The sequence below is a fragment of the Falco punctatus genome (genome assembly GCF_963210335.1).
Source record: "Falco punctatus genome assembly, chromosome: 1".
In the NCBI taxonomy this organism is placed as follows: Eukaryota; Metazoa; Chordata; class Aves; order Falconiformes; family Falconidae; genus Falco; species Falco punctatus.
The window spans coordinates 124,294,928-124,306,689 of NC_137580.1; the positions used below are offsets into that span (position 1 = coordinate 124,294,928).

General features: G+C 43.2%; 1 protein-coding gene across 4 annotated transcripts in view; it reads left to right on the forward strand.

Moving 5' to 3' along the window:
• CEP112 (centrosomal protein 112) overlaps nucleotides 1–8,778 on the forward strand; it is a 175,826-nt gene extending 167,048 nt beyond the window's left edge. For all 4 annotated transcript variants that reach the window (XM_080388260.1, XM_080388261.1, XM_080388262.1 and 1 more), the window contains 3 exons: nucleotides 4,434–4,535; nucleotides 6,918–6,982; nucleotides 8,333–8,778. In XM_080388260.1, coding sequence (XP_080244386.1) covers nucleotides 4,434–4,535; nucleotides 6,918–6,982; nucleotides 8,333–8,387 — 222 coding nt within the window. In that variant the 3' untranslated portion in view covers nucleotides 8,388–8,778. The remainder of the gene's footprint in view (nucleotides 1–4,433; nucleotides 4,536–6,917; nucleotides 6,983–8,332) is intronic.
• Nucleotides 8,779–11,762: the final 2,984 nt, after the last annotated feature.

Consider the following 11,762-nt stretch of genomic DNA (forward strand, 5'->3'; position numbering starts at 1 on the left):
ACATCTTCCTTCAGAGAAGTGCACTAGAGAATAGATGCATAATCTTTTTAAAGAGATTTCTCTTTTAAATGGCATTATAATATACCATTGTTTAAATAATGCAGGAAAGGATTTGGGAGATGCAGAAAATTACTCTTCTCATCTTATTCCCCCTGAAACGTGGAGAAAATTTGATAATAATTAAAATGATCCTAATTATGCCTTTTGGTCACTATCCTAGTATTTCCTGGCACACATGGAATTATTACCCTTCTTAACTATTATAAACAGGCAGAAATTAAGATACTAAAAAACCCCACAACACCTTCATTGAGTGAACTGCCTTTTGATTCTTATCTGACATAAACAAAATGTTAACTTAATGCCCCTCAAGGAAAGATTTATTATTTTTAAAGGAACTTGAACAAGTTCTTCTGTGGTCCCTTCATTTGCTTTGGCAATGTCTACTTCAGAGTTTCTTTTGCATTTTCTGTAGGTTCCTCTGGTACAAATAAAGTCATCTACAGTTGGGAGATGTGGAGATGATTGCATTTGGGGGCAGGGTGTGTGTGTGTAATTTTTTTAATTTTTTTTATGAGGTGGGGATTTTGCACAAGGGCCAGTATATTCAGGATGATAAACTTGGCATCACAGACCTCCTGGAAGTAAGGAGGGGGGAGCTGGCTGTTGGGAACCTGGAGAAGTCATGGCGTGGTTGTGGCTGTATAGCAAAGCACAGAAGGAAGCAGAAGTTCTTCTGCTTTGCTGGCTGTTCTTAGCGCACAGACTACAATGCTTCTGGTCATCTTGAAGATACCGTATTTCTCCTGGATTTTTATTTTAAACAGGCAGGAGAGTGACTAGGGTGCAGCTGGGTGCCAATGGGACCTGTCCCTGGTGGGTCCTGTGCTCCCACCCAGCCCCACAAACATCCTTCTGAAGCCTTTAGAAACAATAAGTAGCTGCAAAACTGAACTGTGCCACCTGAAGAATCCTTGAAGTAGTAAAATAGAAACTCATCTGACGTTACTGAAAAGCGTTGGGCCAGGCCTGGCGGCTTGGTTTGGGAAGCTCAGATTAGGAGGTTTATCTTCTGGGCATCAAGCCCAGCTTTTATCTCTTCTGAGAATGGTTAATGCCCAGCTATGACCAGATCTCGTTGTAGTCTGTGAAATTACCAATTCCCTGCATTTTGCATCACTTTGTGTAACTGTGTGGATATTTATCTCTTTTTTTTCTGATTTATCTCATGACTAAGCATGCGTGAGCTATGTGTGGCAACTTCAGCTTTCAGTTGTTTCTGCTGACACCAAAGATGATTGATGGTAAAACTTTCAACCTCATATGTTAGCCACCAACCTGAATAAACAAAGACCAGTGTGGCAGCTTAATATTAAAAGCTATAAAACCTTCCTGGGGGTTCGTGGATTAAATCAACTCACCAAAATGAATTTTTAGAAAAAGCTTTCTCAGGACTGAAGAAAAACGAACACAACAGTAAATGAAATAGAGCTATCCACATCCAGCGGACTAAAGCCCTCCTGAGGGCTGAAGTATTGCAATTTTAAACATCTCTCAAGAGTGCAAGAGGAGACACAGTATTTGTGGATCCTAGGGAGGCAGCTTAAGGCTGTAAAAGCCTTTAAGGTACAGACGCACACGCAAAACATTCCTGCAGACATAGCTTCCATTGGTCAGAAATAAGTGTTAAAAAAAAAAAAAACAACCTTTCCCCCATTACAATTAATATGCCTTAGCCCACTGTATGTTATTTTTCATTTCTAAGAAGTGATTTAGATTTTTGCCATCCACTATTTTACTCTCTTGGGTCAATAAACCTTGATAGTCACTTCAGCCAAAAATACCAGCATGTTTTTTATCGTGATGTGACAGGAAACAGCTGGGATCTTATTTTTATCTTATTATGATGCAATTGTTAGCGAGCGCAGTTGAAAGTAACACGTTTTGTCTTAGCAAACAAACCAATTGCAGTTCTAACCCAAAAAACAGCTTTCACTGACAAAAAAAAGTGCGAGTCTTCTCTCTGAAATAGAGTAAGAAATCAGCCCCGAGCAATACTTCAGCTACCAGGGCTTGTTTCTCATTTTCTTTCTCCGTTTTCAGCTGACCCAGTAATAGCTATCCAGACTTTAAAGCACAGTACGTATTTCTTCCTGACTTTCCAAGAAACACCTTTGTCAGAAGGGAACCATCCCCTTGCTGCTTTGCAGAGTTAACAGCAGACCTTAACAGCGGTGTGAAAGTAGGTATTTAGAGGACACGTGCAGCTTAAACTATTAAAACCAGTGACCTGGTTGAAAGCAAACTGTTGCACAATTAGAACATCATTATTTTACTCACAGAGCTGTATTACAATTTGTGTTGCAGCTACTTAAGACGAAACTTTCTTGACTTTCCTCTAGAAAAAATGGTACTAAGGGGCTCTCGCTGTGTGCCTGGCACTGGAGGAAGCTGGTGTGAGTCCTGGGGGCTCGGGGGGCACGGCTAGATCACGGTGTGGTGAGTTATATCGGAGTCTGGGCTCAGCTCCCGAAATCGGCATCGCCTGGAAGCGCGGAGCCTGGGTGCGAGTCAGGCCCCTGCCGTGGGGTTTCTGGGCTGGCTGGGTCACCCCAACGTGTTGGCAAGGCGATCGTCCAGACCCTCTCACTCGTGAAACAGATCTTATTCTTCAAAAGTTAGGAAATAAAAGCCTTTTGCTGTCCTAGCTGCCTGTTTCTGCTCCCGTCTCACCAAGAACAAATGTGATGTGTTGAATTAACTGAAATATATGCTGCTGCTCTATCAAGGTCCCCACCCAAACTGGCTGTTGGCTCAGAAAATATTTATCCTGGCAAAGCACCTATGCATAACTTTGAAAGCCTTTATAGAAATAGTAGCATAAATTTATTGGAGTAACTTTCAGAAACATAAATTCATGGCTTATATACAAGCAGAGTTCAAACAAGGTTTCCTGTCTCACCATTTATTTTTTTCCTTCAGATTTGCATAGTGGCATCACTTGCAGTTCACAGGGAAAGCCTCTAATTGCTTTTTTGCATAGAGATCTGGAGATTTCTTCTGCATGGCGGAATGACTCAGAGAGATATTTTTTTTTTTCCCCTAAAGTTTCATCAGATGGTTTTAATCCTTTTGTATTGATAATTATATTATGCCTAATGCATATTTTGGCACGGCTTGCTTTTACGGTGAGATGGTAATTGGCACATCTTGCAGTGAACTCTGTTGGGTTCTCACGTGTGTACGCGTGTGCGCGCCGGGAGCTGGAAGGTGAAACCCGTGGCTTCTTCAGATGTGAGGCTGAGGTTTTGATTTGTGGTCGCAACAGTAGGTTGAAGCAATTTGGTAACTAAAACAAAATTAGCACAAAATGTCGTTGGGGTGTAAATCATTGGGGAAAAAGATTCAATTTGAAAGTTTTAAGATATTTTATAAGTTAATCTGATCTTGAATCCCTTTCATCCTTTATTTACATATTCAGCTGCTAATCCAGAAAAGCACCTAAGTACTTGCTTAGTTTGAATTAAGCGGTTAATTCTATCGGAGGTTAAGTACAGGTGGGAGGCCCTGATTCAGCCAAGCAATAATGTGTGCGAGCAGTCCTGTGCGGCTCGATGGATGGAGCCGAACCAGGCTCTCCCTGCTTTCCCTGGGTCAAAATTCGGCAAATACAGCCACGCCGGGCAGAAGCACAGTCCTTCCAGCTGGTCTGTCTTCATATCACACGGCTTTGGAACTGTACTGTTTACTCAGCATCTGTTGGGTAAGGTTACGGACCAAACCGTCCTCCTCTAGGTGGGATGGTGTTGGTGTGAACATCTGACCTGGTAACACGCCTGAGGTGCTCAGACCTGGGGGCTGGAAGTCCCATAGCCTCAGTGAAGTTGAGGAAGACACAAAGTCCGATGAAAAATAGTTGCATGATGAATTTTGAAAAGTCAAAAAAAGTTAAAAGCACCTAGAAGTTGAGAAATTTACCAGACAAAATCTTGGGAAACAGTAATTCACCTTGTCTAAGGGAGTGAGGGGCTGATATTGCTCTGCTGACCTGGTTCAGGTCCCACCAAAGACACAACAGAACTTCTGACTATGCAAAGTGTATGTCTGTATAAATGCTCTCTTGAGATGGATTTAGGAATGATTATTGCTTCTTCAGACCATGTTCCAGCAAATGCCTTACTGTTTCCTTTTCATTATTTTTCCCCTCCTCTCCATATATTCTTTATTCTTATGTTTTCTTTCTCCTTTCTTCCTCTTTTTTACCTCTTTTTGAGGTTTACAGGTCTTTGCCGATCTTCTCTCTCCATCCCTTTCCTTGATATCACGATTCCGGTTTACTTGGACTCCAATTTAGGCAAAAGAAGCAAAACAGTTACTCTCTGGCTTCCAAGAGTTAGCCGCCTGAATATAAACTTATTTTTGTTCTGTTACAGATGACCCACATACGACAAGAATATGAAACCACACTCAAAGGACTGATGCCAGCATCTTTGAGACAGGAACTTGAAGACACCATTGCATCTTTAAAATCTCAGGTAAATTCTTATTCATCTCTGACTTTTTAGACTGGGTGAAAAACATCTCTTCTAGACAAGAAATATGACTGTCTACAATGCGGCCAAAAATGCTGAGTAAGTCTCAACACCAAATTATGGCAGCACGCAGGGGCTTCTCACTCAGTCATCTTCCACAAGGCTTCTCTCCTCCAGTTTCCTCACCTTGAGAACTACCATATTGTACCTTTGGATCCCAGATTTTGCTTCAGTTGGCAGCTGAAAGTAGAAATTACGCTGTGTTCAGTATTAGGGTTTTTTTCTCAACCTTTCAAATATAGCACACAGTTCTCTCTCATCTTCCTTACCTTGTTTCTCCTAAAGGAATTGTTTAAAGGTTGCATGTGAAGGGTGCAGAAGAGAATTAGAAATAATTTTGTTTTCAATCCAGCCTGTGTACAGCAAATGGGAGATTTCTTTTAAGATATTAGTCCAAATGATAATTGTGTTGTTTCTGGTTTCCTATATAAAGAGGCTCTAACAGACTTTTGTAATGCTTTAATATTGCAAAACACTAGCTCATCTAGAGTCACATAGAATCAATATTGTTTATATGAAATAGACTATTAAATTCACCAATGGAAATATCAAAATGCCATTGTAAATCGGGAACTACTAATGAATTGGGCATGTTTCTCATACACGGCTCCTGCAGAAGTTATTTCGTGCTTTCCTATTCAGTATATTCGGAGCTGGAAAGAAACAAAACGTCATCGTTGCCTGAACTCCCAGGAGGAAGGGTAAATAGCAGTGAAGGGGGGTGATCATAGATGTGGGATAACGGCAATCCGAAGAAAACGCTGTCAGTGCTCACATGTGGCCCAGTGCAGGATTGTGCCTTTAAACGTGTTGGGGAGGACTGGGATCTGCCCGGGCTGAAGGAAGAAAGGAAAGGCAGGGCGATGCTGGTGACTGTGAGCTCTGGGGAGAGCAGGAGCCCTGGGGACACAACGGACAAGTTTAGGCTTGAGACCAGCACACGCCTTACACCAATTCTCAGGGCTGTTTTCCAAGAAATGATGGATCTACAAACTCTCCGTTTCTTTTTCTCATGCCATCTCTCTCTATGGAACGTGGCTGGTAATGTAATGGAGCTGGGATTTTCTCCCCCTTTCTTTTTCTCTCTTTACAATGCATTAAGTTTATTCCATCACATCTTTTGCTACGCATGAGGCAATTCTCCAGGCAAAATGCACCTTTAATAGAAGTAGGAAATTTTCACTGGGGAAACTTTCCTATTCCCGTGTGCTGGTAGCGACACAGCTTCAACAGTGCAGTTGTAAACACTTTTCATACGTATCAAGGGGTACCTAGTGGAAGTGATGGTCTTTCTCATTTAAATAGTTGTGGGAAATAAAGAGTTAAGGATCTACTGGAGAAATCTACTTCCAGTTGATAGTAAAAAGCTGTTTTTAAAGCATCATTGCCTATTAGCACTGTCTGGTAGGAAGCGTTACTCTGGAGCTAATATAAGAATACCACACCTTTTAATGAGTTAAAAAAAAAAGTAGAATCTGATATCCACCTGCAGGGCTTCTGTAAGCAGCAGCAGCATTTCAAAAGAGTAAAAGTAACTACAGACATTAAAACCTGGGTGCTATCCCAGAAATACATAGCTGCTGGCTGTATTTCCAGCGGTACGCTGTCGTCGCAGACCACTCAGTAAGTAGGACTCTTCTGAAGCACAGGTGTCCTGGTTTTTGAAAATTGTTGACATTCCTGTTTGAAAACATCAGACAAGAAGGGCAGTGGAATCTCTGCACCTGTCAGGAATTATTTATTGTCAAAGGAGGATGGAGAGGATAGGCTGGGTAAAAGCACCAAGCAGTGATAAAAATAAACAACAACAAAAAAAAAGAAAATACTTGAGGCTTGGGCAAAGTTTTCTAAAAACCTTGCTCAATATAAAGTACGCTGTCCAATTGTCTGCTCTTGGTGAGTCATCCTGAAGTGGCCACAGTGTATTAATAAACATTAATTTTCATACAGTTGAAGAACAGGTGAGTGCCTTCATCACAAGAGCACAAGCGCAGGGATCAGAGCACAGGCATCATGTCAGAGCTCAGAGTAGGGTTGGAGCTCCCAAACCCTCGTGTAAACCATTCGATACCACCAGCTGAGTTTAAAAACTGGTTTGACTCTGTTCCTAAAGGAGCCAACAGTGTGCATCTGGAGCGGGGCCAGGGAGGCCATGCTAACCATCGTCCGTCAAGTATTAGTGCTGGTATGGAGCTGAAGTGTTACTGCATTTTATTTAGGCAGGATAGAGCAGAAAAAAGAAAGAGCTCCTTTCCTTTATGAAAGGAGCACAAATTTATTAATAAGAATTTTGTGCACCATTTTCACGTGGGATATATTTTACAGGTAAATATGCTGCACAAAAGAGTCGCTGTCCTTCAGGAAGAGCTGAATGCCTGCCACGCCAGAAGGTACGTGATTATCTTTGATCAATTTGTACCATTTCACACCTGTGGATCCCAGTTATTGAAGTTTTACGGCTTAATTAAAACACTCAAATATGGTTGCAGTTTTAAAAGATCCTTATTTTCAGTAAACAAGCGTCTGAGAATTTTCCCAGTGCTTAGTCAGTACTATTAGAGCAAGATTAGAGAACTTGCAGGTGCATTGCAAGTCTGGGCTTTGCCTGGATATTCATGATGAGACAGTGGCTCAGTGCACAGCTGCAGCTCTGCGGTGATGCCACCTCCTTTTAAGATAGAAAACAATGATGCAATGTGTAATATTACAGATCACATCTTCAAAGTACCGGATCTTCATGAGCCTGAGCTTTTTTTTCAGACGCTTACACCCTCCAATATAAATTATGGCAAGTGGCGCAGCAATAAAAAGCCTTGCTGTGCCTTTAGAGTAAGTGACTCACATGGAGAGGTGAGTAAAAGGAAACTTCCTAGGAAAGCCACTCCATCTTTTTTATATTTATAGACTTTGATGGTACTTTCATATCTCACATGAGGCTTTCTGCAAGTAAGAATGAGTGCTCGTAAAAGTAGTGTACAAATTTGTAAGGTATTTAAACGTTTGTAAAGATGTTAGCAGTGTGAAAGTTGTCTGAAAATAGTAATCCTAAACTATTTGTTAACGAGAATTAGCTGAAGCTAATTGGGAACTGAAAATGTCATAGATTCTTGGTAATATGTCCAGCGTGGGTAACTTTGTTAGATAAATATAAAGGTGTAAGGCAGCCTGTAGACTGTCTGCAGCAGCAGCAGCGGCAGCGGCAGCATTACCAAAGGCTGCATTTTGGCTCAAGCTTTTTCTGAACTGGTGTCTTCACAGTCAGGGAAACAGCTGTTTCCAAAGATGAAGAATCACCAGCCTTTAGGTCAGGCCAGGCCACAAGGGACTGAAACACCGGGGCTGGAAGGAGCCCCAGCCACGTCCTGACGGAGAGGAGGGGCAGGGACGGATCCGGCACGGCATGTAGCAGCTCCTCTCCCAGTGGGGCTTGTAGACTTGGAGAAACTTCTGTGCTGCTTCTGCTCGGGGGAATTATCTTCCTTTTTTTCCAAGAGCACATTCACACTGTATTTTGTGTTACCGTTTACCTGGCCCTCATTCACTGAAATACTGCTTTTTGCTGCTTTAACATACACGGATGCTGGCACAAGGCAGCTCCCCGGTGGCACGCTCCCCGGCGCAGCAGCAGGCACAACCGTCTCCAGACCCGCTGCCGACTGGACCCAACCCCCGTTTCAACCTGTTGTGGTTTTATAGTAAGAATAACAAGATGCAGCTAATGAGAATGTCTTCATTTGCAGGTGGCTGCCGGAGCTGTCGGACTCGTGCGATTGCCAAACGGACTGCTTTGAATAGGTTTGAAGATTTGGCTCTTGTAAATTAAAATGCAAAGATCAGTGGCTCTTTTGTTAGCACATGAAGTGTAATGAAGTTCATGAAAACACATTCATTGCTTGTGCCAGCGTGTTTTTAGTTGTATCTTCCATGATTTTTTTTTATCATTCTCTTACTACAGACTTAACGCTTTCAATATACTGTGTGTTTGATGCCGTGCTGAGCTTGCTTACCGAGCGAGTAGAGTTTCCTCTACTAATATTTTTATTATTACTTCCCAACACCATTCTTTTCACTTTTATACATGAAGGAAACTCAGTTTTCTATTATTATTGTCCGAGATATTTTAACATATTTTGACATTGTTTTGTGTCCATGTGTTTACATAATATTAAAATATTATTATTTTGTACTATTCTGTTTTGACATTATTGTCCTGCTGGGGCATCTCACTCATCTAAGTAGCCACAGTGCGTAGGAGAGGTTTTTATGGCTTTGTTAACTGGGAAAATATTTTCGTGCTGTGTTTCAAGGAAAAGTCTCGGAGGAGAATGAAAACACTGTGATGACAAATACAGCCACGGTTGCCCGTTGTATCTGGCGCTGGGGTTGCGTACGCCGGTCACAGGGCAGTCTGCTGTCAATTACTGATAACACAGTTGTGGGGCGTTATTGAAGAAGAGTCATAACCGATACGGCCTTGATTGCATGGATGTGTGCAGGCTCTCTTGGATGACCCTGGTAAATCTAAGCAGATTCCCGAGAGTTTGCAGGGATGGGGTTTGAGCAGCAGTGGGAAGCTGAAGGACCCGGACAGGGAGTCATCCTCGTAGCTGGCTCTGCCTCCCAGGCACAGGAAGGCTTCCTTGTCTCCTGGCCATCCGTGAGCCGGGGTGTACATTAGTACACTTGTCACCTGTACGTTTAGATACGCTGAATACAAGAATAGCCAGTTTTTTTCCTAGGCACCATCCTGCCAGCAGCGTTCCTATCAAGGCACAGTTAATGGTCGGAGTGCCTGAGAGGGGGCCAGAAATTCCTGTCTTCTGGGTCCAGCTGTGGTACTGGCAGCAGCAGTGAGACCCTCCGCATCACTGCTGCCGTGATGGCCACCTCTCCTCCCTCACCCCGCTGGCACTGGTGCTCAGGCACCGCAGTCCGAGCAGGATTTGGAGGTTCCTGACCGCTTGGGTGCCCAAATCCCAGCTGGCCAGCTGTGCTTATCTCTACCTGGCACGGAGATCCCTGGAGATCCAGGAGCTGAGGCTCTGGCAGGCTGGGCTCCAGAGATCCATGGAGATCCAGGAGTGGAGGCTCCGGCAGGCTGGGCTCCAGCCGCCCCCATCCCAGCAGCCCTGGCAGGGAGCTCCTTGCCAAAAACCCGCTCCAGCTTTGCTGGGTGCTTTTCTGATCATCAGCCTGGTGGGAGCCTGGGCAGGTTTTCCAGCTTCCTTGAATCAACAAATGATTCTTCTAATTACAGATAGGGGGTTGTCAAGGTTCTGATAAGCCAGGAGGTGCTGCGGCAGGTGCCACAAAGCCTCGCCGGGGGCAACGGTGAGTTTTAGTAGGAGGAATTTGTTAGGATGCTTTTAGTTAATTGTGAGCAGTAAAATGAAATGTATTTACTCCAGGAGGTGCAGGGCAGGGATGGTTGGGCTGGTCGGGAGAAGCCCCGGGAGCTCACAGAGCTGCGGGCTGTGTGCGCTGGGATTTACCCGCTGGAAGCTGCTCTGTGTCCGACATCGCAATGGGGGAATCTCTTCTTGTGCGTGAAGGGAACGAGCCATTTCTGATCTTGCTGTTCTGCTTGAGGTTTTGCATGCTGCCCGCCTGGCTGTAGTGCCTTCGGAAGCGGTAAGGGGGCTACATCCGTAAAGAGACATGGAGCCTCTTCTGGCTGGTTGAATTCAGGCCTGAATGTCCTTATTTTTGATGGGATCGGGTTGCTGATGTCAGTGATGATCAAAAAGCAGCTTGAAAGAAGTAGATCTTGGTCAAGCAGGGAGTTGTAAAACTCTGGGAAACTCTCTCCAACGTCAAATACAGTGCAAGGGCTGTTTTGAAGGCACTTATAAACCTGATCAGAAATTAAATTCAGGCTTGGTTGGAGTTCTCTTGTCGTTAACATTTCTTTGATCATTTTTTTGACAAGAGATAGAGTCCAAACTGCGGGATTAGAAATACTTTTGTACCTATTACTCGCTCTCTGCCTCTCCTTCCACCCGCTAGGTGAGGAATTGCCAGCGGCCAGTAGTTGGCTTCATCATCCATAAAACAAGCTCTGGCGAAACTGGCTCAAGTAGGGTTACACCTTCACTTGTACTTTTTATTTATTTATTTCACTGATTTCACTCCTTGCAAGAAGGTTGTTTCTATAAAACCCCACCAGAAACAGGCACCATAACATTTCTCGCCTGTATCAAGGGAGGGTGACCCTTATCAAGGTGACACTTTATTTTGGTGCCACTCACCGTTCTTGTGTTACACGTAACAAATATGCTCATTTCTGGCGCAGCTGGAAGGGATACAACCTCTCTCCTCTCCCAGCCCTCTGCTTTCCTCTGCAACAGTGCTTGGATTGTGCCGGGGACAGCAGACACTCCTGCTGCTCGCCCAAATCTCCGCTGACTGTGGTTGCAAACGGAGAAATGATTGTGCTGCACAGAAGATTTTGTTGTGACAAGAAGAAAATATTTTCAATCACTAGAATGTCTTACAGTAGTTTATTGCATTTTCTGAAAAAAACACGCACAGCTTTGATTCTAGTGACCAGCAGTCTTGACAGAGTGTATATGGGATCTGATTTTTTTTTTTTTTTAATTTTCTTAATATGCTGCAAGTCCTCCCCAAATCGCAAAATATACCGGAGGCACCACACCACTAAATTATACTTGGTCGCATTCTGAGCGTACAAAGGAAAAGTAAAACGTCAGATATTATGTGAAAAAGTTTCAGAACACCAAGTCATTTTAATTCAGACTTTTATTTTTTTCAAGGAACTATCTTTTCTAAGCTTTGATATTTTGTTCAGAAAGGTCATTTCTTTTAAGCCTTTGTCATTAAAGAAGACTTGTTCTTTAAAGTGCGCTATCAAAGGGTGCAGAAATTGCAAGTTACTGAAACTAAAATGCATGATCAGTTTTAAGTCTGCCAGCTAAAGCCCACTTAAAATTAGATGTGCTGTGGTACTGGTGGCTTCTTTGATAAAGCCAGTGGAAGACATGCAGTTGGTCAATTCAAAACAAAAAAAGAAGATAATGAAATAAAACTTTTCCTCCCTAAATCAGAAATCATTTTTTGTGAAAAAGCATGGAAAGAACTGAATAAGGATCTGATCCTACAAAAATGTGTCTTGTGTGAGAGAAAGAGAGCGCGCTGCGTTTGGGAGCCATT